This window comes from Mesoplodon densirostris, chromosome 2, assembly GCF_025265405.1.
Source record: "Mesoplodon densirostris isolate mMesDen1 chromosome 2, mMesDen1 primary haplotype, whole genome shotgun sequence".
Classification (NCBI taxonomy): domain Eukaryota; kingdom Metazoa; phylum Chordata; class Mammalia; order Artiodactyla; family Ziphiidae; genus Mesoplodon; species Mesoplodon densirostris.
In genome coordinates, this window is record NC_082662.1 from 112,072,182 (window position 1) to 112,097,184 (window position 25,003).

The window sequence follows — 25,003 nt, forward strand, 5'->3', positions numbered from 1 at the left end:
GCCTCAGTGGGGGACCGCTCAGGGTGGGTGCAGAATCCTCACAATAGTGACAGCTGGCAGGGCTGGGAACCTGGGTCCTCACACAGGAATGAGATTGCAGAGCGCCAACACCTCTTGCCTTTGAAGTCGTTTTATAAAGAATGGCACAGGTTAGGGTTTATGTTTACCCTCCCCTGAGAGGAAAAAAGAAAACAACCCTCCTGACCACCTGCTGTTTATCCCTCAGAAGAGGGCTCACAGCTATTTATAAAGGCAAGAGAAGTTCTCGGGCAAGATCACGGCTGGAGAAACAGGTCTCCTTCACCCTGCCAGACTTGGTGGTACCCAGGCACAGAGTGGTGGAATTGCATCTGCTGCCTTTCACCATAACGAGAGCAGGGCTGGAGGATGGGGCCCAGACAGTCCTCCGAGGGTCTGTCCTTGGCCTTCTGACTGATCAGTGTCCAGCCATCTCTTCTTTTAGGGTTTCCTCTGACAGAAGACAGCTGGGGCTGGGATAGAGTTTGGGCCACCCCACGTCTAAGATTGGTGAACTGGGGCACCAGGTGCAAATGTTCTGGGGTCCCTCAGGATTGGGATCTTCCCTGAGGCCACTAAGTTCCTCTGATCTGTGACCTCAGTGAAGACAGAGATTGTGTCAGATTAAATGCGTCTATAGAGCTGCATGACTACAGGTTAAGTGTGTGAGTATGTGTTTCACATGTATGTGGACGTGTGTCTCTGATCACATTTGTGTAACCACTAAAGTCTATTTTTTTTTGTTTGTTTGTTTTTTTTGTTTTTTTTTTCCTTTTTGCGGTATGTGGGCCTCTCACTGTTGTGGCCTCTCCCGTTGCGGAGCACAGGCTCCGGATGCGCAGGCCCAGCGGCCATGGCTCACGGGCCCAGCCGCTCCGCGGCATGTGGGATCCTCCCAGACCGGGGCACGAACCCGTATCCCCTGCATCGGCAGGCGGACTCTTAACCACTTGCGCCACCAGGGAGGCCCTAAAGTCTATTTTTAAAGTGCACATAAAAAGTTTGAGTTCTAACTGTCTGTCTGTCTGTCTGTGATGCTCTTGGCCTTCATCATACCCTATCTTTATACCCAAATCCCATAAAAATATTATCCCCAGCCCCTCCCTTACCCCCATCCCGTCCTTACCCTCCACATATCTAGTCTTTTTTAGACCCCAGGGTGCCCAACAATTTCCTTCCTGAGCTGGGAGGAAGGGGGAAGGCAGAAAACCTAAAGATCCAGATTCATGTTATATACAGGTCCTTCTGGGCTCCAGATGCCAGTCTCTGAGCTTGATGCATCTCCCCAGCCAAAGCCCCCAGGGAAATGCAATGAGGTATTTCAAAGGCCTTTTCTTAGCTTCTGAGCCCAGAGTTGAGTTCTGTTTTTCCAGGGTGTCCTGGATCCCCCTGTTGTCCTGAGGACACCTAGGTCCTCCTAGAGGTCCTTGTATCCCACCCCAGGTCTCCCAGAAGCTGAGAGGAGCCAGGACAAAGCTGAGGCTGGAGATGGTGTTCCTCCATCCCCACCCTCTAGCTCTTGGCCCGCTGCCAGGCAGGCTGGTGGGCGGAAAGCCAGTCTCCGCATTTGCTCACCCCCCCAAAAAGGCAGAGACCACCCTCCAGGGCGCACAGGAAAGGAAAAGGCCAAGGGGAAGGTGAGCCACGAGGCTCTAGGGAAGGGAACGGAGTCCCTCCTCCAGGTCACTTGGACAGCCCCTCAGGTGACTCGATTTCAGTGCTGAAGAGTTCCTTGTAGAGTGGAGGGAAAGCAGCTTGGACCACGATGGGGTGGAGATGCTGGAAGGTTTGCAGCTTTTCCACATGCTGGCTACACAGGCTCCGAAGCTTCCCCTTGGGTGGCAGCTGGACATGGGTTCATGGGGAAGGAGGGTCAGTACTACAGCTCTGTCCCCAGAGCAGAGAAGTACCCCCATCCTTCCTGGGCTGGGATAACCCTCCTTGCTTTCTCCCGGCACATTTGGCACTTGTGGAACAGCCAGATCCCATTGGTAGGGGTAGGTCTGTGTTCAGGCAACTGGAGGCTAGCGAGAACTGCTATGGGACAGGGACATGTTTTCTGGCTGAAACCCCCAAATGGTGTTCCTGCTACTCCTAAGATGAGCCCTGTTAAAGACTCTCTAACTCACACTTTATGCTTTTTTTTTTTTTTTTTTTTTGCGGTATGCGGGCCTCTCACTGTTGTGGCCTCTCCCGTTGCGGAGCGGATGCGCAGGCTCAGTGGCCATGGCTCACGGGCCCAGCCGCTCCGCGGCATATGGGATCCTCCCGGACCAGGGCACGAACCCATATCCCCTGCATCGGCAGGCGGACTCTCAACCACTGCGCCACCAGGGAGGCCCACTTTATGCTTTTATAATAGTGAAATTCTGTCACTCTCTGTTATATAATGTTACGTGCCTCTTTGCCTTTGTTGATACTGTTCCCCTCCCCTGGAATGCCTTTCCAATTCTTCTGTGCTTGGTTAATTCTTACTCACCTTCAGTGTTACCTCCTCTAGGACTATTTCCCTGGGTTAAGGGCCCTTCCTTTGGGCTTCCCTCTGTGCAGCACTGAAATCCCATTTTAGGAAAATGATCCAATTTGTCTGTCTCCCTACCCTAGATTTAAACTCCTTAGGTAGGGTCTCTCTCTCTACTTTCCCTCCCTCCCTCTCTCTGTATCCTCTGTACCTATCAAAATGCTTGCACATGGCAAATGCTCAGGAACTGTTTGTTTGGGCTAAGCAATTTCCAAGCAGGTACCCAACACTGCAAATAGTAAACGAACACTGCCAGCACTCAGCTGGTGGAGGGGAATGAAAAAGGCCCAGAGAGCCATGAGGAGACAGAGGCAGGGAGACTTCACTGGAGAAAGGCTGAGAAAACCATTTATCGTCTGCAGTTTCCTGTATAAGCAAGTGAGGCTTAAAAATACCTCTCACCAGGGCTTCCCTGGTGGTGCAGTGGTTGAGAGTCCGCCTGCCGTTGCAGGGGACACGGGTTCGTGCCCCGGTCCAGGAAGATCCCACATGCCGTGGAGCGGCTGGGCCCGTGAGCCATGGCCGCTGAGCCTGAGCGCCCGGAGTCTGTGCTCCGCAACGGGAGAGACCACAACAGTGAGAGGCCCGCGTACCGCAAAAAAAAAAAACCCAATAAAGCAGAGTGATGGGTAGAGGGCTTTTTGTATGGGGTGGTCTGGGAAAACCTCTCCAGAGTGAAGGGATGGAGCAGGCCATTTGGAAAGCTAGGGAAGAAACTTCCAGGCAGCTGGAACGTCAAAGTCCTGAGAAGCAACCGGGTTTGATGTGTTCAAAGAATAGCAAGGAGGCCAGTGTTGCTGGAATGGGTGACTGAGAGGGCAGTGGAAGGAGATGAGGTGAGAAAAGAAGTCGGGGGTCAGACACATCATGAGGTCAGTAGGCCACGACACAGACTCTAGATTTGATATTCAGCATGATGGGCAGCTCTAGGAGCACTGAGAATAGTGCTGTGTGGCTGCCGTAGGACAGACAGGGATGGAGCAGGGGTCCAGTTAAGGAGGCCTCTTTAAAGGTCCAAGTGAGAACTGACAGCTAGGGGGTAACAGCGGGAGGTGATGTATTCTGAAAGTGGATCCAACAGAGATTTGCTTTCCAACTGCTCTCTCAGGTTCTCTTCCTCCTAATCTATTCTACCAGACTTGAAGTTTATTTAGGGCAGAGCCTGTCATTTAAGTCACTTCTGTATTCTCAGCACCTAGCACTCTGCCTGGCACATAGCAAGTGCCCATTGCTTGAACCGTTACATAAATGGCTCCTTTACACTGCTTCCAAATTAAATTGCCTAAATAATAGCTCTGATGATATCATTCCTCTAGCCTTTGGTGCTCTCCATTGCCTGGAAATAAAGTCCTAACTCTTTAATATGGCCTTGAAAGTCCTCTCTGATTTGCTGCTTGACCTAATTTTCAAGCTTGTCTTCTGCTACTTCTCTGCCCCCATCAATCTATCCCAGCTCCTGACCTTACACTTTAGTCAAAATGTTCAATGAACTATTCTCTGTATATGCATTATCTTGCCTCCTTATTTTTGTCCATATTGTTCCCTAAGCCTGGAATGCCTGCCCCACCCCCTGAAGGCCCGTTAAAATCTTACATATTTCATGGCCTAGTTTAAATGCCACCTTCTCTAGGAAGCATTTATGACCCACTCCTCTTACCCTCAAGTTATTTTTAATCTCTCTTCCATGCTCTCACATTTCCCCAATATCTCTTATTGTAGTACTATATTAGGGGCACAGGGATATGGTAGAAAAAGCCCTGGGATTAAACCTTACATTTATCACTTATGACTGCATAAACTTGGACAAGTCATTTAAGTTTCTTTATCACTACAGGGAGGTTTTAACACCTATCTTACTGACTGAGTTGTCCTAAAGATGAGCGTATCTGTGAAAGCACTTTGTTAATCGCATTTTTATTATATCCCATAACACATTCTCCTCTATCTTAGGGTCATTGGTACATAAGTCTCTTCTTCACAGCAGATTAAAGACTCTTGGTGGGGGTAAGGATGGTACCTCTGTATCTTTCCATTCCACAGCACAAGCAGGTGCTGGGTAAGCGGTGGCTCTATTAATCTGAATTGTTCCCTGGAGGTCCCTCCCAATTCCAGGCTCCCTAACTTCCCATCTTTACCCACATGGAAGTGACTGATCAGTCCCCTTGCCCCCATGCTGTTGCAAGCTCTCTCACACAGCTTAGCACTCAAGCACTTCCTCCTCTGGACACTCAGACCATGGCCCTCGCAAGCCCTGATGTCACAGATCTGGCACTGGGTCTGACCTCCTCTGTCCCAGGGACTGCTCCTACCTTTGCCAGGATGCCGTGGCGATGAGTCTTGCAGAGATGATGATGAAAGGCCAGCTCCAGACTGTACTGCAGCTGTTCTACTTTCCTTTTCTCTTGGAGCCCTGGCCGGTCTGAAGGAGGGGATGGGACCATAGCAAGAAGAAGAAAGAACATGGACGTTAGCTTCCCCAAAAGGGGAAGTTGTGTCATTCTGGACATTTGTGCTGAATATAGATCTTCCTAGCTGAGTGAGAGAGTGTAAGAGAGTGTGTGTGTGTGTGTGTGTGTGTGTGTGTGTGTGTGTGTGTGTGAATGTGTGTGTCTTGGTTTGATAATGGTAAGCTATGGGGCCTTGGGCTGGGCTAGCTTTCTACAAGGAAAACTGGGGAGAGATGAAAGGATGAGACATTCCAATCTCCCAGTTCCAAGCTGCCCTATCCCTGGTACCCTGCTATTTCACATAGCTAATTCAAAGCTAGGCACCAAAACTCTGCTGTGGGGAAGAAAAAAAAAAAAAAAAGTTCTCCCTTCTTCCCCGCCACCTGGCAGGGATGGCCCCAGTTAGGAGATGGACTTTGTGAAGCCACCTAGGTCAGCATCAAGGCCTCTACAGCAGTCTGTGGCTAACTTCAAGAAATAAACCACCTTTTGCCCTGACTCCATAAAATACCCAGAAGTCATCTTTTAAGTCTTTATTTCCAGTTCTGCTCATTGGCAGAGCCAGAAGACTGATAATCTTGGTCTGCAAACTCAGGTTAGCAGCTCAAGCCCCTTCCCCAGGTTCTCTGAATCCTTAGCATTCAGCTGGTTCACCAGCCCACTCCATTCCAGCGGAGCGGACATCCAGAGTCCTGCCATGATGGCATGTTGTCTTTTGTTTTGTTTTGTTTTTCGTTTCTGTTTCTGTTTCTGGCTGCGCTATGGGGCTCGTGGGATCTTAGTTCCCCAACCAGGGATTGAACCCATGCCCTCAGCAGTCAAAGTGTGGAATCCTAACTACTGGACCGCCAGGGAATTCCCGATGGCATGTAGTCTTGACATGAGTTCACACAGAGCAGTGATTCTCAAGCTTGGTGGCACATTACAATCACTTGTGAGAGGCTGTTAAAACTCCTGGTGTTCCGGCAGCACCCCAGATCAATGACCTCAGAGTTGCAGCAATCGTTTTTAAAGCTCCCCAGGCGATTCCAACCTGCGGCCGCAATGGAGTCACTGACAGGGACTCACAAGCAGACTAATTTCTCCCAGGGAAATGGCTCACTTCCGCTCTTCCTCACGTTTCCCCACTTCTCCAACCCTGCCTGCGCTGCTCTTTTCCCTCTGTCAGGCTCCTCTGGATCTTTATTTTAGCTCATATTTTTACAGCAATACTCGGGGGGTGGGGGGCTCATTCTGCTCTTTAAAGTGACTCCCCAGATTTAACCACAAGCGAAGGTCCAGACTCTTCAGTGTCTGTTGCGCCCCCCCCACTGCCTGAATGTCCTTTACCCGAGCCCAGTGACTCACTGGCATTGATGAGAACGAGGGCCGTGTAGAGGGCAATCTCGTCCTCGGAAAAATGCAAGGCACTCAGGGAGTGGGAGAAGTCAAAGATGGAGCTGATGAGCTCGCTGCAGCCTGGTGGGGTGGAAACGAAAGAGTGAGCAAGGTGGGTGAGGCCACAGTGCCCGAGGACACCCGCCCCCTTGGTGTTTGGAGCGGGCAATCTGTCCTGAAAAGAGGGGGCCCTGGGTCTCCAAGCCTCGGATGGGGTTGGCATCCGACTCCTCTCTCTCATTTCCCCCTGCCCCTCACCCAAGGCTCGGAAGAGCTCCATGCCACCGTATTTGCCTTCAAAAAAGACTGTATGGTTGTCAGCATTGTAGGCCCGGCACATCCTGACCAGCACTACTTCCATGGCTCCTGGGGAGTGGGGAGAAAGGCAGGTACACCATCAAACATGGCCAGGAATCTGTCTCTGTCTCCCTCAGTGTCCCAGTTCCCTTAAGGCACCTCCCTCCACTCAGCCCTGCCCGTTTCCTCATCTGTCCCCACTGCCCTCAGGCCCGCCCCCTCTCCCTGGGCACCTGCTTTGAGTAGCACAATCTGGTCATTCTGGCAGAGCTCCATAAAGCCCGAGAGCCTCTTAGCGAACTCCACCACGTACTGAATGGCCTCGGTGAGGCGGTGGGCACAGCGTTCCCACATCTCCCACATTGACTGCAGGGAAGGAGGGGGTTCCACTGTAGCCCTCTTTATGACCCCGGGCCCCCCCACCCAAGGCCCTGGGAACCCAGACAGATAAACTGCAGGGGGTAGATTCTGAACTGCCACATTCTCAGCACCCGTGTTTTTAGCCTATTCTTAGCACAAATGTGCACTCCAGGTTAATTCCTGTCACTTGGACGCACTTAGCGCCCACCAGCCACTGGCCCAGAGTTAGCTGTTGTGGGGAATTAACAAACGTCTGAGATACACCTTTGCCCTCAAAGAGTGTGCATCTTGTTGAGGTGACTAAGACATACCCAAGTTCAGTACCAAACAAGTAGTTTTAGTGCAGGAGCTGTTGTCAGAGTGACAGGAGGGAGAGAACAAGCTTTGGAGCCCGAGGGATCTGAATTTGCCTTCAGATCCACTACTCTGCCACGAGGAGTAAGTCTACGAACTCCTCTGAGCTCAGTTTCTCGGTCCATTAAGAACAGAGATAGATGCCAGCCTCATAGGTTGGTTGTCCTTAGGGTCAAGGATAATTTATGTAAAGCGCTCAGCACAGTGCCTGGCAGAGACGGAGCGCTTAACAAATGCTGCTCAGGATTCTGACTCTTGTCGTCGTTGATGGAGGAAGGAGCTTAGGCCGAGGTCTCTTTGCCAAGGTCGGGGTGATGGGGGAGGTAGGATGAAGGCCGCGTAAAATGACCATAGGCAGGAGCTAAGGAGAAGCTCTCATCCATCTACTAGGGTGCATACTTAACAGCGGTACCCACTGTGTCTTTCTGGGATACCCTGCCTCGCCCCAGCCCCCTTGCGTGTGGAGGTGGCTGTCTCTGGACCCCCCAGTGGTGGTGGGAGGTCCTCCCTTCCCCGCGCAGTCCCCTGGCCTCACCTTCCTCTGGTAGCCGGCCACCTCCTCTCGGGAGAAGACGGTGGAGCGCTGTCCGATCAGGTCCTCCAGCCGCAGCTGACACGTCTCTCGGTAGGACTTACAAACATTCTGCACCAGATGCTCTGGGGCCGGAGGAGGAGGAGGAAAGCGGGGGCTCGATCTCAGCCAGCTCCTACCCTTCCCATACAAGGGGCACTCCACTGCCTGGCCCAGCGCTGCTCTGCCTCCCCCCGAGGCCCCTGTGCACGTCTGGTTTACACGGGGTGCTGACTAGGGCCCCTTTCTTGGAAGCCCCTCCCTTATCTTCCTCCCCAGCTACCTCCCCAGGGGCTCACCAATCTCCGTCAGGGAGGCATAAGGTGCCTCTGGGGTTCTGCGGAAACTGGGGCTGAAGTAGCTGTCCGGGCCCCGTCCTTGTTCCCCAAGCCCAGGGTGCCTGGGGTCCTCGAAGTGGAGTCCACACCTGTCAGGGGTCGGCTGGCTGCCTGTGCCATAGCAGTTCTCTCTGCCCTCGGTCTTGCCCCGCTCAGGGCTGTATTCCAGGTGGTACGAGGCCCCGTTGAGCCCGGCCTTGGCCAAGCTGTTGGAGTAGGAGGGCCCACAGCCTGGGGCTCTCAGGAGACTGGGGGGACAGGCTGAGGCCTCCGGCAGGTCAGGCGAGGAGCCCAGGGGCAGCTGCCCATCTGGGAGCCCCAAGGTGCAGGCGAGGGGGTCTGCTCCTTGGGCTCCTGCAGGAGGGGTCTTGGCCGCTTGTTCCCTTTGCTGCTGTTGCCGCTGTTGCAGTTGTTTCTGCACCTCAGCATGCAGGCTGTCCCTTTGCTTCTTGGACATGCGGCCAAACTTGACAGCTGAAAGAGGTTTGGGGATCAGGAGTTTTTGAGGGGGGAGGACAGGGTACAGGGCAGAATGAGTAGGCATCTGCATCATCACAGGATTAACTCGCTGCTCCCTGAATAGCTGACTCCAAGCACAGCTTCTTCAGTCTTGCCTGAGAGCCTCCCTTCAGGGCACTTTTGTTCAAGACCCCTCCCACCTCTCACTCTGGTTTGCTTCGGGGCTCAGCGCAGCTCAGACATTTGAGTCTCCCGGGCAAACGCTTCTGGCTCGAAACCAGCTTCTACTAGTGGCAGAATTCAAGAAATGAGTCCTGACTGAGGGCCCTGGCCTCCTGATATGGGGCTGGGGGTGGCTGAGTGGGGGGCCTCAAGCTGTATTGGGGTCACCTCGCCTGTCTAGGAGGGTCGGAGGAAGAGGAGAGCCGAGAACACAGGTCTCCCTGTGGTCAGGCCTGCAGGCTCCCTGGTGACCTAGATACTCACCACAGCCCAACCCAGGCTCCGCGGCTTGTTTCTGAACATCCTCTTCTGCTCTCTCTTTCCTGCCTTTTCATTTGCCCCGCCACCCCTCCCAGGTGTGGGGACACAGCCCCTGGTCGCCCCGCCTGCCCCTTTGCAACCCTGCGTGTTTCCTTTCACTTTGTTATTTTGGGCGCTGAAAAGTGCTGACAGCCTCCTTCTGGCTCCTCATCACCTCAGGTCTCCCCCAGCCCCGGCCTGGGCTCCTTCTGCGGTGTTGCCGTGGGAGTGGTTTGGGGGCTGCGAGGGGGCAGTGGCTGAGGAAGGTGGAGAAAAGCCACCAGGAACAGCCGGCCTCCCCAGCCTCAGCCTTCTGGGCTGTTCAAAGGCCAACCGTGGTCCCATTCGCAGCCACCGCCCCCTGGCCCAGGCTGGGGATGGGGCACTAGGGAGGGAGACGGAGCTGGAACTGGAGCCATGGGGCAGGAGGGAAAGATGTGGAATGCGGATGGGATCTGGGTCACAGGGGAGTGGGGTGAGGAAACTCCATCCCGAGGAAGGAGCAAATGAAGAGTCTGGGACCTTGGGGAAAGGAGGGTTGTTGTAGCAGAGCCTAAAGCTGGGGACCGTGAAGACCTTTGATGAGGGTAGCCTGCCCACTGCCTCGGTGAACGGTGGAAGAGACAAGGGCCTGCCAGAGGGAGGGACGGAGCTCCCCGAAGGGCGTTCTAACCCCTGTCTGGCACAGCAGGTCAGGCTGCCCTTCTGGAGACTGAAGCCCGGGGGGCTGCGCGTTTGGCCTCACCGTCTCGGGACATGCCCAGGGCCAGGCATTTCTGCAGGCGGCAATGCTGGCATCGGTTTCGGCTAGTGCGGTCAATGGGGCAGTTCTGCTGACGGGTGCAGGAGTAAGCCACGTTACACTGCTGGCTCCGGCGGAAGAAACCCTGGGGAAGGCAGGTGGAGACCAGGGCTGCTGATCTGGGCCAGGCCCAGCTCAGGACCAAGTGCCTGCAGCCCGCAAGCTCTAGCCCCACCTTTTCCAGATCTTACACGACGCCTCAGTTTTCTCTCCTCCATTGTAATCTGTCCTGCAATCACTTCCCTAGTTGAAGACAAGGCCCTCCTGTGCGCAGGGCTCTCCAGGCAAGGTGCCACCCGGGCAGCTCCCTAGCTGTCTCAGGAGACCAGCCCTGCAGGCAGAACAAAGGCCCCCGAGCCCCCTCTCCCCATCTCTGAAGAGACTGTGTATGTGTGTGTACTCACCTTGCACCCCTCACAGGTGATAACCCCGTAATGGATCCCAGATGACTTGTCCCCACAGATTTTGCAAGGGATCACTTCAATTTGTGCTAGAAGAGGGAAAGAGCAGAGGTCAGCCCAGGAGCCTTTGGTGTATCCTACCGCCTGTACCTGGGGGGCAGATACAGGGACATGGTGCTTCCCTTGCTTCCCTCCCCCGCTCCAGTTTGCTGTTTCCCTCTTGCAAGATGGATGAAGGAGTGAATGCCAAATGCCACTCAGCAACGTGTCTGTGGAGGCTGTTTTAGTTTCCCGGGCTGGCCGGGGGTTGTATAAGTTCTACGGGGGCAGAGAAAGCAGCTGCAGAGGCCACCTGTTCAGCCCTTCAAGATGAAAAGCTCTAGTTGCCTCCCTCTTGCCTGGGGACCTAGGAGTCCTCACGGCTTCACAACACCTGCTTCCCGCCCAGGGGGCTTCCTCTGTGCCACCCTCCCCCACTGGGGCTCAGCCCACAGGGCAGAGTGTGGGGCATGGTGGGAAGATGTGGTCCACCAGGCAGGAGGCACCTGGGGGACAGGTAGAGATGCCAGCCATCCTCGGCTGGGCAGTGAAGGCTCAGGGAGGGGCTGTGCAGAGACCAGGGGCCGAAGGGGGCAGGGTCCACTGGGTGGGCCCCAGAGAGGGTAAGGAGAAGCCAAGATGGAGCCCAGGAAAGTGGGGTCAACAAGCCAGCTCTGCCAGATGTCTGAGAGCCAGGGAGCGGATCAAACAGGCCTCCTAGGTTCCTGGCCCCAGAGCAGAGGGTGGCTGTGCATGTCTCCACGTATGAGAGTGTGAATGCTTATGTGTGTACGAGGGCCTCTGCGTCCAACCGTGTGCGTACAGATCATGAAGGTTAACACTGGCTGGGACTACGGACCATCAAATTCAACCTCTTTTTTTCCTTCACAGATGAAGGAATAGGCCAAATGAGATCAGGTGGTTGGCCCAGGTTCATACCGCTAGTTTACCCAGGAGTTGGGTCTATATCCCAGTTCCCCATAGCTTTCCATTCAGCTGTTCTGTGTATATGACTTTTGGGGCACACACATCAGTGGGCATGTTGCATGTTTGAAGGGGTGCTCGTGTGTGTGTGTGTGTGTGTGTGTGTGTGTGTGTGTGTACACATGAAAGGTACATGTGGTTCGTGAGCCAATAGGCATGTCTGCTTGAGCCAGTGTGCACACGTGCGTATTTGTTGGTGTTTGTTCACTGGCTGCCAGGACCCCCCCTCTCTCCCACTGAGCTCTCTATAACCTACCTCCCCACTCCCTTCACTGTGGTTGGTTACTGGCCCCAGGTTTGCCCCATCCTTGTCAATGCCCACAGCTCTCTGCTGCGTTTCAGGGACCAGGCATTGGCCTCCCCCCAGCCAATCTTTGAAGGCACTGGCCAGAGCTGGTGTCCCTTTTAGGTGCTTTCATCACTCCTAAGGGCATGTGGGTCTCTCCTCTGCCGTTGCTCACCTGCTGCCTCCCCTCCGAGGGGGCATGCCTGGGGTGGAGCACGTCATAAATTGGTCTAGGACCGTAGCCCCTTCTCATCTCTGATCCCAAGGGTCAGAGGAAGCGGCAGCCTGCCTATAGGGCAAATCCACAGTCCTGTGAACTCTCCTCTGGTCCAGGCCTGGACCCTGGTTGCGTGTAGGACCTGCTGATGTGAGGTGGGGAGGGTGACCATGGCTCCGTAGCACTCCCTGAAATATTGTTTCCATCATCCCCTCAGGCTAGCCTTGAGCTGAGTCAGAGGAAGCAGCTGCCTTCTCACGGGGGACGGGTTGCACAGGTGTCTGAAGCCCCTCCATTAGAGCTCGAGCCTTCTCCTCACCCCCAGCCCCGCTAGTCTGCCCAGCACCCACACAACAGGCTGTGATCATCCAGCACAGACAGCAAGGGAGCTTTCAGATTCTTTCCAGTAAATTAAGAGCGGATTGGAATGAATGGAGGGAAGAGAGAACAAGGCGGGGATTGGGTGCCTGGAAAAGGGGCAGAGAACGTGGGGGCACATGCACATCTAGCCACTGGATTCTTTGGGTCTCAGTTCCGTTGCCAGTAAAAGGTAAGCATAGCCTTCACGGCCTGTCCAGGGCGGTAGCACCGTGGGTATGTGGTATCACCTGCGGAAAGCGCAGCGCGGCCGCGAGCACTGTGTGTGCTGGCTACCACCAAGCACAGCAGTGGGCACAGAACCCAGAAGGCATTTGAGGCCCAAGAGAAGTGCTTGTGCCCTGTGGAGTCTGCTCTTGCCTCTCCCCGACGCATTTCCTCTCCAACACCGTGGGATCTCCCTCCTCGGTGGCCTTAAGCCCAGAGAGGGCAGAAACCAACATGGGTCACCCAAAAAAGTAAGCGGGAGGGAGACTAGGCCAAGCCACAGTGGGAACTCGGGCTCCAGCCCAGTCCTCAACCACAGGCCTCCCTGCCTCTTCCCTTCTCCAAGAGCCACATCCGTGTGCGTGTGTGAGCTGACCACACGGGTAACTCACACACATCTCTCTGCCCCACAGCCTGACTCACTGCTGGTCCTGGCCCTAGGAACCTCACAACAGTGTCACCAAGACCTCGCCCTTCTCATAGGATGATGTGGCCAGCCACAAACCACCTTCACAAATACCCATGTTTGGGGGACACCAGAGTTTAGACCCCAGCCACCAGGCCAGCCACTCCCCCGTGCTCCCCAACCACAGTCCGAGACAGAGGTACACAGTGAGGCAGGCACACAGGGAATGAGAGGGGCACATAGGATCAGGGGTTTCGGGCTAGAGGGTCAGACCCTCTAGCCTCTGAGCTAGAAAGACCAAGAGTTTTGGGACCCAGAGACAACAGAGACAGACCCAGAGAGAGAGAGAGCCACAGAAACACAGAAAAACCCACACTCGTGTCCTGGGCCCATGCCCAGCCCCTGGCCCTCTCAGCGCTGTCAGGCCCTCTTATCCTACTCCTCCCACCTGGTCCTGCCACCTGTCCCCCGGCAATGCCATCTACCCAAAACCTCAAAGAGAAAGTACCGGTGCACATGAGTGTGACTTGTGGAGGAGGGGAGGGGAGAGAACGGGAAGAGGACTGGCAGAGGTGGAGGTGGGGTGAGCCAGAGCTGAAAAACACCTCGGATACCTCACCTTCAAAACCTCCCCCCTTGAGCCCTGTCCCTGAAGCAGCAGGTGGTGGGAACGCAAATTGGGGAGGGGAGCTGAGTAATCACAGGATTACTCAAGCTGTTTCCCGGGAGCCTGGCCTGCCAGGAACTTACCATCTAAGGGCCTGCCAGTGCCAGGAACTAGAACCAAGCCGAGGTCAGGAACGTCTAGGCCAGCCTCTGCAGCACGGCTCCTGCAGCAGCCCTCACTCTGCCCGCCCTCACTTGCTGCTTCGGGAAGAGCTTTGTAGCTCACACTGTAGCTCTCTCCCAGGGCCCACCAAAGGAAACCCTCCAATTCCAAGGAGGGAGAAATGCCCCTGTGCACATGATACCTCCCGAAACCACCTAGTGACTGCGTGACTCTAGACCTCTGAGTCTTAAACAAGATCACCTAGGGAGCTTGTTAAAATGCAGGTCCCTACGCAGCAGGTCTGAGGGGGATCCAGGCTCTCCCATTTGAACAAGCTCTCGGTTGGTGCCCAAGCTTGCTGGTCCTCACCCTACCTTTCTGAGTAGCAAGAATTTAGTCCCTCTTCCTGTTTATGCCTCTTTCTGGGGCATAAGGGTGGGGTTGGTGGTCTCTTCCCCAGCTCATTCTTGTATCTTCCCTGCCATCCAGTGTGACCTCTAAAACTTTATTCTGACATGGTACTAGGAAAAGAAAATGAATCTCTTCTGGACTGCTTCGGGGATTGAAGGATCCCCAGTGAGCTTCCTCTGAGCACCTCCTATGTGAGGAAATATGGTAGAGACAAAGTAGGCTGTCCCCCCTCCCTCCAGCCTCCTCTAATCTCACCTTTCTCACAGCTGCGAGATTCATTGATAGGGCTCTTTGAATGCATCCAGAACCTGGCCCTGTGCCACCTTAGGAAGCCAGCCCTGGGCCCTGTCCAGGTGCCCTACGCCACAGAGAGGAAGTGGTGGGAACAAAGGAGGGGCTGCAACCCAGGGGGATCTCTCCCCTCAAACCCCGGAACCACCCCCCAGCTCTGGTAGAGAAAGGATGCAGCCAGAGGACCCAGATTATCTGGGGTCCTCATCTTCTCCTGGTGCCCCATCTAGTCTAAAGCTAGGCTTTTCCTCTTTTCTCTTTCTCTCTCCTTTTCTCCAATGGACATTGATTAAGGGGGAGTAATAAAGATAGACATCAGCACTGGCTGAATTCTTATTCTGTGCCAGGCGTTACATACATTTTTCATTTAATGATCACAGCAATCCTGTGAAGTAGGTACTATTTGTATTGTCCCCATTTTATAAATGAGAAAACTGAGTCCAGGGGAGAGTAAGCGGCTTGACTAAGGTTACACAGCCAGAAGTGGCAGATCTGGCATGTGAACCCAGGTCTCTGTAACCTGAGAGCCATTGTCCCCGACCATTGAGCCATATACTCTATAAGTATGAGACGCCCAAATGCACTGGGCAGAATGGGATGGGGGACAAGGTTACCGGCTGCAGGGGAAAGTGTGAAGTGAGGGGGTGGGCTAGGAACGGAATTCAGGGAGGACACCCGTGGAACTAAAGCCAAGACTCATGTCTAGTCTAAAGATCCAGAGAGACGTTATTCCCTCTGTCCCACACCTTCTGTGGTGCCAGCCCCCTCCTGCCTTTATCCTTGGCTTCTAAGGCCAAGGAGGCATGGCTCGCCCATCCCACCAGAGCTCCTGACTTGGGACTCCTGGGGAGACCACAGCTCCCTTGGGGTGTGGACTGGCTTTCACACATCTTGGTAGGTCTCTCTGAAGGAACGAATGAGTGAGTGAGCAAGAGGAATGCATCTCTTTTCTTAGCTTAGGGCCCCCTCACCCCACAGCCCCAACTAGTCCCTCTCCTCCCACGGAGACCACAGCTCCGGCCAGGGAACCCCTGTGTACCCCAGCCTGTCACCAGCCTCCCTCCTTTCTCAGCTCTCAGTTCCCACAGCTTCTGCAAAGCTGGAAGCCACGGCGGTGGGCTCTGCCGCAAAGAGCAGGAGGGGGAGGGTTGGGTTGGGGGTCAGGAGAGAAGCAGTTGTACCTGGTGAACGCTCCTCCCTGCCCATGGTGAGAATTTTCTGCTGATACACCCAGATTCCAGGCTGAGAAAGTAGTGAAGCTAAAACTCAGGTGGGCGAGGGAGAGTCTGGGGTTTTGAAAAGCCACGAAAGACAGCCAGCTACCTGAAACCCCCCCTTGGTGCCCTGCCACCCCCGCAGTCTGGGACAGGAGAAAGGAGGGGAAACAAAAAAACTGAGTGAAAACAACCAGTGGCTGGGGGGAGGGCATGAATCACCAGGAGGAAGCTGTGAGGGGTGGGAGCCCAGACGCCACAATCAGTGGCCTTCTCAGCCTCTGGGCTGCATCTTCTCTCCAGAGTGCCTGTGCTGTTGCAGGACACCAGTGGACCCAGGAGGACTCTGGCTCTGGCCCTGAGGCCCTGCCCTGTTGCCATCCCTCCTCCCAGATAGACATCTCCATCCTTTCTGAGCCCAGAGTCCCAGGGAGGGGCAGCATTGCAGCAGCAGGAGGAGTAGAGATTAGATCTCAGAAAGGACTAGTCACTGGAGGACGAGAGGAGACCCCAGGGCTGCCTTTCTTGGAGAGCTCTTAGCATGGGAAAGTCCCTGTTCCCTGTTTGATGTAGTGGCCTGGGGGCGGGGAGGGAGAGGGAGCCCCTGGGAGGGGCAGCCGCACCAACACCCACATTTCATTGTGGTGGGACTACGGGCTGGGATGTTCCCAACATCTAGGGCCTTGGGCTGGGGGTGTTTGGGAGTCCCGTTAGGAATGGGAAGAGAGGAAAAGGCGAAGGTGCAACAGTGATGCGAGGAAGGAGGGGGCCCTTTGTAAAGTCCTCAGACGGCCCCGGGCTCTCAGGCTGAGTTCTGTGGCTCCCGGGAACTTGGACTTCTTTCTGGCCCACGGCTCCTCGTTATCATGCCCAGACTGGAGAAAGATCAGGGCACAGCAAAGACAGGCATGCAACCTCGTACCCCTCGTCCTCCCACCTCCCCATCCAGGCCGAATGCCGGGGCCTCGTGTCTCTTGGCTCCACACCGGCCGTGCCCCAGAGTGAGCTGACGGGGCCACCGTCCCTCTGGCTGGCTGGGGAGTCTTTCTGGCTAATGGACATTTCCCCTCTACTGACCAGCAGGTTGCCATGGCAGAGAGCCTGTATCATTCTTTCAGAACTTCTATAAATCCCATGCCTCCCACTTTCTGCCTTCCTAGACCCAATCAATACTCAGTGTCTCCCCTCTCCTGCCAGCTTTCTTTCCTCTCTGTCTCTCCCTGCGTCTGTGTGCCTTTCCATCTTTGCACTCCAGTTCTGTCTCAGGCTAGACACCGCAATGTTTTGACTCTCCTGGCATTTCTCCAGTTATATCTCTATCTGGACATCACTCTCTCCCCATGTGTTTCGTAGATCTTTCGTCATTTGAGTTTGGCCTCTGCATCTCTCTTTATTTCTTGATCTATTTCTGCTCCTTGTGTGTCTGGCCCTTGGGTCTCTGGGTGTGTCACAGTCCCAAGACCCCAGTGCTCTGCCCACCCCAGCTAAGGTCAGAGAACATGGTGATGGCTGGTACTCACTAGGGGGTCAGGGAAGTCAGATAATCTGGGGCTATGAGATACCCAGGGATGTCCAAGTGAGAAGGACCAGTGGTACCAACCCCCAGATTGGAGGAGACCCCTCTCTTGCCTACTGCCCAGGGGGATATCATGTAGAGCTGACCAAGTGTCTCCCCTGTCTAGTCCCAGGGACTCCTGCCCTCCTGTCAGGCTCTGAAGCACATCTGATCATTGCTTCCCAGGGTGGATTTGCTGATTTGAGACCATTCTGGGAAGACCGGTTTGCTAACCTTTGCTGCTAATGGGAAGAAGCTAGAAGGGAAACTGAAGCCCCAAGAGGCCCTTCTTCTTGTGGAAGATTTTAGCTCTTCTCCTCACCCCTCCTGACCTGCCCCAGCTCATACACATGCACTGGAGTCTCCATCCCAAACGTGGAAGTGAAGTTCTTTCCTTTCCTTGGCTGCCTCTCTGTGTACCCTCTGGGAGAGCTGAGTTTCCTCCACTACCCTTGGAGGTGCTTAACTCAGAGACCAGTGCTCTCTCCTTGGTCCTGGGCCCTTAGAACTGGGTGCTTCCCCAAAGCTGGTTTTGTTTTAAAATTCAGCTTACTTGTTTTACAGGAGACAAGGGCCTAAGACTTGCCTAAGGCTACAAGGCTAGTCTGCGAGAGGTGGCACCAGAACATGGTCTTTAGACTTAGCCCACGGGTCTTTCCAGGATCTAATATGGCCTCTCTTTTGTGGGTTGTGGGAAGACCCCAGGTTGAGCCTAGGGGTACCTCAGGCCTCAGGCCACAGGGGCATGGGACTTCCCTTTTCCTCCTTCACCCTGTGCTCTGAGAGGTCCTCTGGCTTCCCTTACAAGGGCGAGTTGCCCACCCTTGCTCTGCTAGAAGGCACAGGGACCCCAGACATCTGCCCACCAGCTGTTGGCCCATGGCTCTGGGCCAGGAAACGGGTGAAGCTGAGGGCTTTTTGCTCCCATCTCCACTGTCTGATCCTACTTATCAAACAGGCATCTGAACCTGGGCTGGGGGGGGGGGTCTCTCTCTCTTTCTCTCTCTCTCTCTCTCTCTCTCACACACACACACACACACACACACACAGCACCCTGGCTGGATTCCACTTGGTCATCATGTTCCTGCATTGGGCAGAGAGTGTGATGGCTCAGAGGCCTGGATGCTGGGGTTCTGACCGCCTCTGTCTGCTGACCTGGCTTTACCCTTACTGTCCCACCGCTTCAGGGTACAGCAACTCCTCCGGACTCTTTTCTCACCCTACTCTCAGGCAGTTTGGAGGCACGGAGGGAAACACTGCCATGGGAGCCGGGGGAGTGAGTTCAGGCTGCCTTTTAATTACCAACCTCCACCTACTACAGCTGTGTGATCTGAGGTGAAGCACTGGGCCTCTCTGGGTCTCAGTCTCTTTTTGTAAAACGAGGGGCAGGGTACCTCAGATACTCTTGGAGATCCTTTCCAGAGCCCATGACACAGGAGTTCCTCAATAGTCCCTTTACTGTGGCTGCTCTAAGAGAACTGCTCAGGGAGCGAGACTCCCCGATTATTCCACCCATCTCCCAACAGACCTTGGCCTTGACCGGGACACACCCTGCCAGGGAAGAGCACTCAGCTCTGCTCACACTGTTCCCAAGGCGCCCGTCCTTTCCAGAGGGCCCCAGGCTTCCCCTCTCCCGGGTGGCCCATTCACTTACTTCTCATGACTGAGCCGTGGGCTTTGCCGCCTGGGCTCCCTGTCCTTCTCAGCGGGGGTGTTCCAGGGATGGGGCGCAGATGGCAGTGGGGCTTCGGGCCGTGGCTCTGCACCTAGCTCTCCCCCAATGCTTCTGGGCAGGGGGTTTAAGATCTGCACCCCACAGGTGGCCGAGTGACAACCCCCCAGCTCCACCCCCCCACCCCTCTGGGGTGTAGTGGGTAGGATGACAGGCGCCCCATGTGGCCAATCTGGGCCTGGGGCAGAGAGTGAGGGGCGGGGCAGCCAATCGCAGGGGGCGTTGGAAAATTCCAAAACCACAGGCGAAAGACACACGCGGTAAAAGCTGTTTCCACCCGCCAGGGTAGTTCTGGCTGGGGAGCCAGAATGGAGCTCACACGAGCCTGGGGCCAGGTCCCTACTCCCCCTCCCCCCGAGGATCCCAGAGCCTGACCCTCTTTGCCAGGTGACTCCAGGGACAGGGATATTTCTAGAGGTAAGTCACAGAAAGTCTGCCTGGGGCCACCTGCGACCCTGTGGACTGCCGAGAGCCGAGCTCTGTGAGATGCAGTCTGGGAGGCTGCCCCACCACCTACCATGCTCACACCCTCCCTACAGACACGGTGCATGCCCTGGGCTAGGGAATAAATGATAATAGTAGCAGTAATAATCATCAGACAAATGCCACTATCTGTAGGAGGGGTTAGTCCATCAGAAATTTCCTCAGGAGCAAAACTGCTGAAATTGGAATGCGGATGATAATGATGCTGCTGCTGCTGCTGCTTAGCCATATGCCAGAAATGGTTCTTAATGTTTTATGTGGATTAGCTAATCCTCAAAAAATACTTTATGTGGTAGGTACCATTATGCCTATTTCAAAGATGAGGAAAGTGAGACACAGAGGGGTTAGGTATCTTGCCCAAGGTCACACAGCTAGTAGAGTGGTGGAGTCAGGATTCAAAATCAGGCAGTTTGGCCCCAGATACCACCTGAGGAATGGAAAGTTTTCTCTGGTTCAGGTCTGCTTACGAGGGTCTCCTGGTGTGCAAATCTCTCTGTAGAGTTTCTTGGCCTTGGGGTCCTTCTGTGGAGCCAGTCAACGTCAGAAGCTCTCTGAGCCTCATATCTGCTCCGTGGGGTACCTCAGCCTCGGGGTTCCCTCTTCAGGATCCCTTAGTAATCAGGCCCCCTCTTGGTCTGGGGGGTCCCCCTCGGGGTCCTCCCTTCTTGGGGTTGTCTCGGACCCCCTTTTGGGGGGCTGTCTCAATTCTGGAGCCCATTTTTCAGAGCCTCTGGGCCTGGGGGAGGTGTTCATCTCTCCTGGATTCTCTGGGCCAAAACTCCTAAGAGGTCTCTGATCTTGCCGGGACTCCACGACTTCTCAGCCTGGCACAAGCCTTTCCCCGCTGGCCTTCCTCGGGCTCTCAGGAGCTGGGCAGTGGGTTGGGGGAGGACACTCATCGGTGGGGGTGGGGTGAGGGTGTGGCTGCACGGGGCCAGTGGGTTGAGAAGGGGTAAGGGGGTGTGGTCCTGGCCGAGGTTTCTGCGGTAAGGGGTTAAGGGTAGGAATGGAGTTGAGCCTCTTCCAGTTCCAGATGCTCCGAAAGTCCCCCATCTCCCCCCACCCACATATGGTCCCTGGTCCTCACCTCCCCCACCTCCCCCGCGTCACTCCTTGACCCGCTTTCCTCCCAGGGCCCTGCTCAGCATTTCCGTGGGGCCCTGTGGCTAGAGGCAGGCGAGGCACCGATCAGGATTGTGCTGAGCAAAGCACCCCCCCCACCAGAAGGATGTAGCCTCCCGGTGGCCCCCCAGCCCCTGTGTGACCAGCTCAGGGAGGAGGGTGAGGCTTTTGCCCTCTGAGATCTCTCTGCTTGGAACAGGGAGCTCTAGCAGTTTTGACAGCAGGAGGAGCCGCAGTGAGCTCTCAGGGGGAACTGGTAGGCAATCCAAGGGAGGGCCATAGAGAAATGCAGGTGGCCTCTCCTACCCCAGAGTTGTCCTATTCAATTCAAGGATGCTTAGAAGGCCTTCCTCAGAGTGCCCTCAGGCTGGTAAGGGCATGTGGATTCGACATGAGCTTTGAGACCAAGGTGCAGTGGGTGCATTTTCTGGGGGACTAGCCTCTCCCATGAACTAGGAGGATAGATCTGATGTGCTGAGAGTTCCCTAGAGCGGACGTTACTTGCTGGTATCCATTGGGAAGTCCTTCCTGAGCTCTAACCCCTTTCTCACATGCTGTAGCCTCAGTCTTTCAGGGCCCCAGGACCCAGTGTTCCTATCTATGTGTTTCCTACAGAGATGAAGGCTTTCCTGCTCTCTAGCCCTGCACAGGCTGGCCCCAGGCTTGTTCACACCTCGGGATGTGTTAACCACCGAGAGGAACACTAAACCTGGCTCTGCCGCCACAAAGCCTGGTGCAGGCTCCTGGAGTCCCTGAGGCCACCCTGCCTCCCCGTCTCCCCGCTGGCCCAGCGATCTGCCCCACCCCCTTACGTCTCCTGTGCCTCTGTCCAGCAGCTTCCTCTCCTTCTACCGTGGCCCGCTTTCACTGTTCTCTCCTTGTTTCTTTGCGATGTTCCCTCTCACTCTTCAGGCTTCTTTCTTACCTCTTCCGATGGCCCTGATCTTGAGGTTTCTTCACCTCTGCCCCTCCTTTCCCCATCTCCCCATCTCCCCCATTTTTCTAGGCTCCACCTCCCTTCAGGCCCGGACATCTCTGCCCAGCTGCTCCATCTCTGCGCAAGGCACTCGCCTTTCTTTTACACGGACCTCCCTGGAACCCTTGCTGAATTCTTTGCCATCTCTCCACGCCCCAGCACCCGTTCCTACCCCAATTCTCTACTCACAGGTGTGGGTCTTCTTTGCAGCCAGCAGCTCTGTGAAGAGAAGAGAGGGGGTCAGGGCCCAAGGTTGAGGACCACGGAGGACCGAGAGACACTCCCCAATGCCCAGGCCCTCATCCCCACCCCATTCCTTCCCATCAGAACCTGCCATCTGAGAAGAAGGTAGGACCACCCTCCACTGCACCCCTCTCTTCACTCTCTGCCCTACAGTCACACGAGGCCTCTTCCAGGTCCTCAGAAGTGCCAAGCTCCTGACTACTCTGGGACCACTCCACACTATTACTTCTGCCTGGAATGCCCTTCCCTTGCCCCTCCTCGATCTAGATAACTTTTCATCCCCCAGGTTCCTGATTATGTCTTTTCCTTGGAGAGCTCCTCCTGCCTTTGTGCTTACATACTCAGCACAACCATTTGAGTTCCTGGTACTCACCACATCATCTCACTGCTATAATTGTGAAATCTGTGAAACGGGGCTTTCCTGCTAGACAGTGAGCCCCATGGAGGCAGGGACCGTGTCTGCCTTGCTCATCTTGTTATTCTGTTGTGCCTGCCCCTTAGAGGTGCACAATAAATACTCAAATACTCCGCAGCGGAGTTCAATCTCTTGGTGGCTTATTTCTGCCTGAGGGCAGCTGGGAATTCCAGAGGTGTGGTGGTTGAGGGTAGGGGAGTGAGGATGTTAGGGGGAAGAGGAAGGGAGAGCTGCAAGCACAGACCCCTGCTATGCCTCCTGCAGGCTCTGGCTCCATTGGCTCACCAGCCTGCAGAGGACGGGATCCCCCCACCCCCTGCTGTGTGTGGCTGGTCCAGGGGGAGGGCAGGCAGTAGGGAGCACAGGCGGGTTGATGCGGGGTGGGCAGGGAGGCACAGACCTCCAGAGGGGCAGCTGCTGAGGGGAAGGCCTTAGCTGGAGCATCGTTGGAGTGGGGAGGAGCGTGTCGTTCATTCATTCATATGGTTATAGCTTTTATTAAACACCTACCAAGGGAGCCCCTGAGAAGAAGCTTCCCCTGCCAGGCCTTGGTGCATTTCTTACATCCACACAGCGTCTTCTCACAGAGCACAGGGCCAGTCTTTCATTTCAGAAAACGCTGCAGGTCTGCCTTATGTCTCTGATAGTTTCCCTAACCTCTGACTGCTCTCCTGTAGTTTTTTTCCTTCTACCTGTCCAGCCCTTGACAGCGCCCCCCGCCCGCTTCCGTTCAACACCCTCCCCCCGCCCCCTGCACACACACACACTGTCCCTCTGCCCAGGAGATGCTTCTTACAAGCAGGCTTCCTCTACTGGGCTGGGCGGGGGCGGGCGAGTGGGCTTGAAGGCCTGGGTTTTGCTGGGGGTGGGGGTGGGGGGGGAGGACTGCCCAGAGAGGGCGTGGCTCCATCCGGCCCCTCCCGCCTCCCCACCCATCCTGCCTGGCTCCACCCAGCTTCCTCCCTGACGTGGCACCGTCTCTTTGGCCTCCAGGCTTGCGCCTCAGAGCAGGCCTGGGGTAGGGATGGTCCTCGTGCTTGCCCCGGCAGTGGAGTTCTTCCTACACCAGGTGGCCCTGCAGCTTTTCCCCTCAGCGCTCACACCCTGACCTAGCACGTGGCCCTGGGATCCTGCCGAGAGAGTCTCTGAGTTAGACCATCTGCGGGCCCAAGGACCGTCTGACGCTCCGTCCCCCGCTGCCCCTGGCTGAGTGCCCCACATTTTCTGCAGAAATGAGACCCCATCCCCCCAGGCCAGTGGGGAGGAATGTGCTGGGCTGGTGGGCAAGGGCGGTGGACAGGGTTCTATTGCTTTCTCCCCGACCCTTTGTCATCCCTAAAGGCAGGACCGCTTCCTCCGTTGCTGAATGAACAGAAGAAGGTGGAGTGGTCAGCCTCCCACTGCTGCCTGGGGTCCCAGCCAGATGAGCAGTGTCTGCCTTTTCTCCCAGGGGGCGCTCACACTTGGGACGTGGACCCTTCCTCCCTCCAGCTTCCCTGACTCTGCTGCCCTCTCCTCCCCCCTCCCACCCGTCTCTTCCTTCTTCAGCTCTCCCCTTCTTTCCCCTTCCTGTGCTTCTTGTCTCTCCCCCCTCCTATTTCTCCTCCTCTGTCAGGTCCCCAGCCCCTCCTCCCATTTCTCCTTCAGTCTCTATGGAGACCTGTTCTCACCGGCCTGCCTTCCCCTGCCGACTTTCTCTCCTTCTCTCTTTGCTGATCCCTCCTCCCTCCTCACTTCCCGACCAGTCTCTTGCCATCTCTCCCTCTCCTCTGAACCTCCTGGCAGCCCCTTCCACCTGCCTGCAGGGCCGTAGGGCCTCTTACCCTGCGAGGCTCGGTGGTGTCTCTGTGGGGCCCTGTCCATGGGGCAACTCCCTTGGTGCCGTCCTTGCTGCCCTGGCTGCCCAGGAGGGCAGGGAGCAGGGCCCAGGGGAGGGAAGAGGGAGGAGGGAGGGAGCACCTGGCCCAGCATCAGGCAGGGGAAAGGAGTGGCTGGCAGAGCATCCTGGCATCAGGAGGGGACAAGGGGAGAGACGGGAGGAACAGAGTTTGGAGCCTTGAAGAGAAACAGGATAGGTGATGGGAAGGGGGCTAGCATTTATCGATTACCTTCTGTGTGCTGGGCCCTTTGCCGGTCACTTATGTAAATCTGTGATTTTCTCCAATCCTCCCAACATCCACCATGAGGCCGGCAGAGTTGCTCCAGATAACTATGTGATGCTTATAAGCTAAGTGATGCTCAAAGATAGTCATGAGTTGCCCAAGGGCTTGCACAAGGACAATAAGTGGCTGAGCTGTGATTTGAACCCAGGTCTTTGTGACTTTAGAATCATGTGCTTTCTACTTGACCAAGACAGGTGACAGGAACAGGGGAAGTGGGGAGGGGAGAGATGAAGACGGGATGGCTTATTCGGGGGATGGTGCCTCTTCTACAGGATGAGGTCAGACTCATCTCCATGGTTCTTGGGTTCCTTGAGGCCTCTGCTTGCTTAGTCTCTGCCCTTTGCTGCCCTTCTCTAGAATTCCCTGGCTCCCTGGTGCCTCCACGTCCTCCTGGTCTGCTGGGGGCTGTGGGCAGGCCAGAAGGAGTGTGCTGAGGCAGAGGAGCGATGGGGCAGGAGGGGAGCCACGTTGCACTACACTAGTTGCCAGAAGGAGACCCCCCAGACTGGACAGACCCATGCTGAGGAAGGGCTCTGTGGAGAGCTACAGGATACTGCTTCCGCGGGACCCGGATGCCACTAATCTCCTGCACAGCCTCGGCCCAGAGTTTGATTAGCTGGGCCTGGCTCTCCTGCTTACCCAACAG

At 55.5% G+C, this 25,003-nt stretch overlaps 1 protein-coding gene across 1 annotated transcript; it reads right to left on the reverse strand.

Moving 5' to 3' along the window:
* Positions 1-1,701: 1,701 nt before the first annotated feature.
* RORC (RAR related orphan receptor C) lies at positions 1,702-19,119 on the reverse strand. Its single transcript, XM_060087733.1, is given in 12 exon segments — positions 1,702-1,863; positions 4,849-4,958; positions 6,334-6,444; positions 6,622-6,729; positions 6,894-7,026; positions 7,910-8,031; positions 8,245-8,757; positions 10,010-10,151; positions 10,471-10,556; positions 18,879-18,969; positions 18,971-19,065; positions 19,068-19,119. Coding segments are annotated over 12 exon segments (1,725 nt in total).
* Between the last annotated feature and the right edge of the window lie 5,884 nt (positions 19,120-25,003).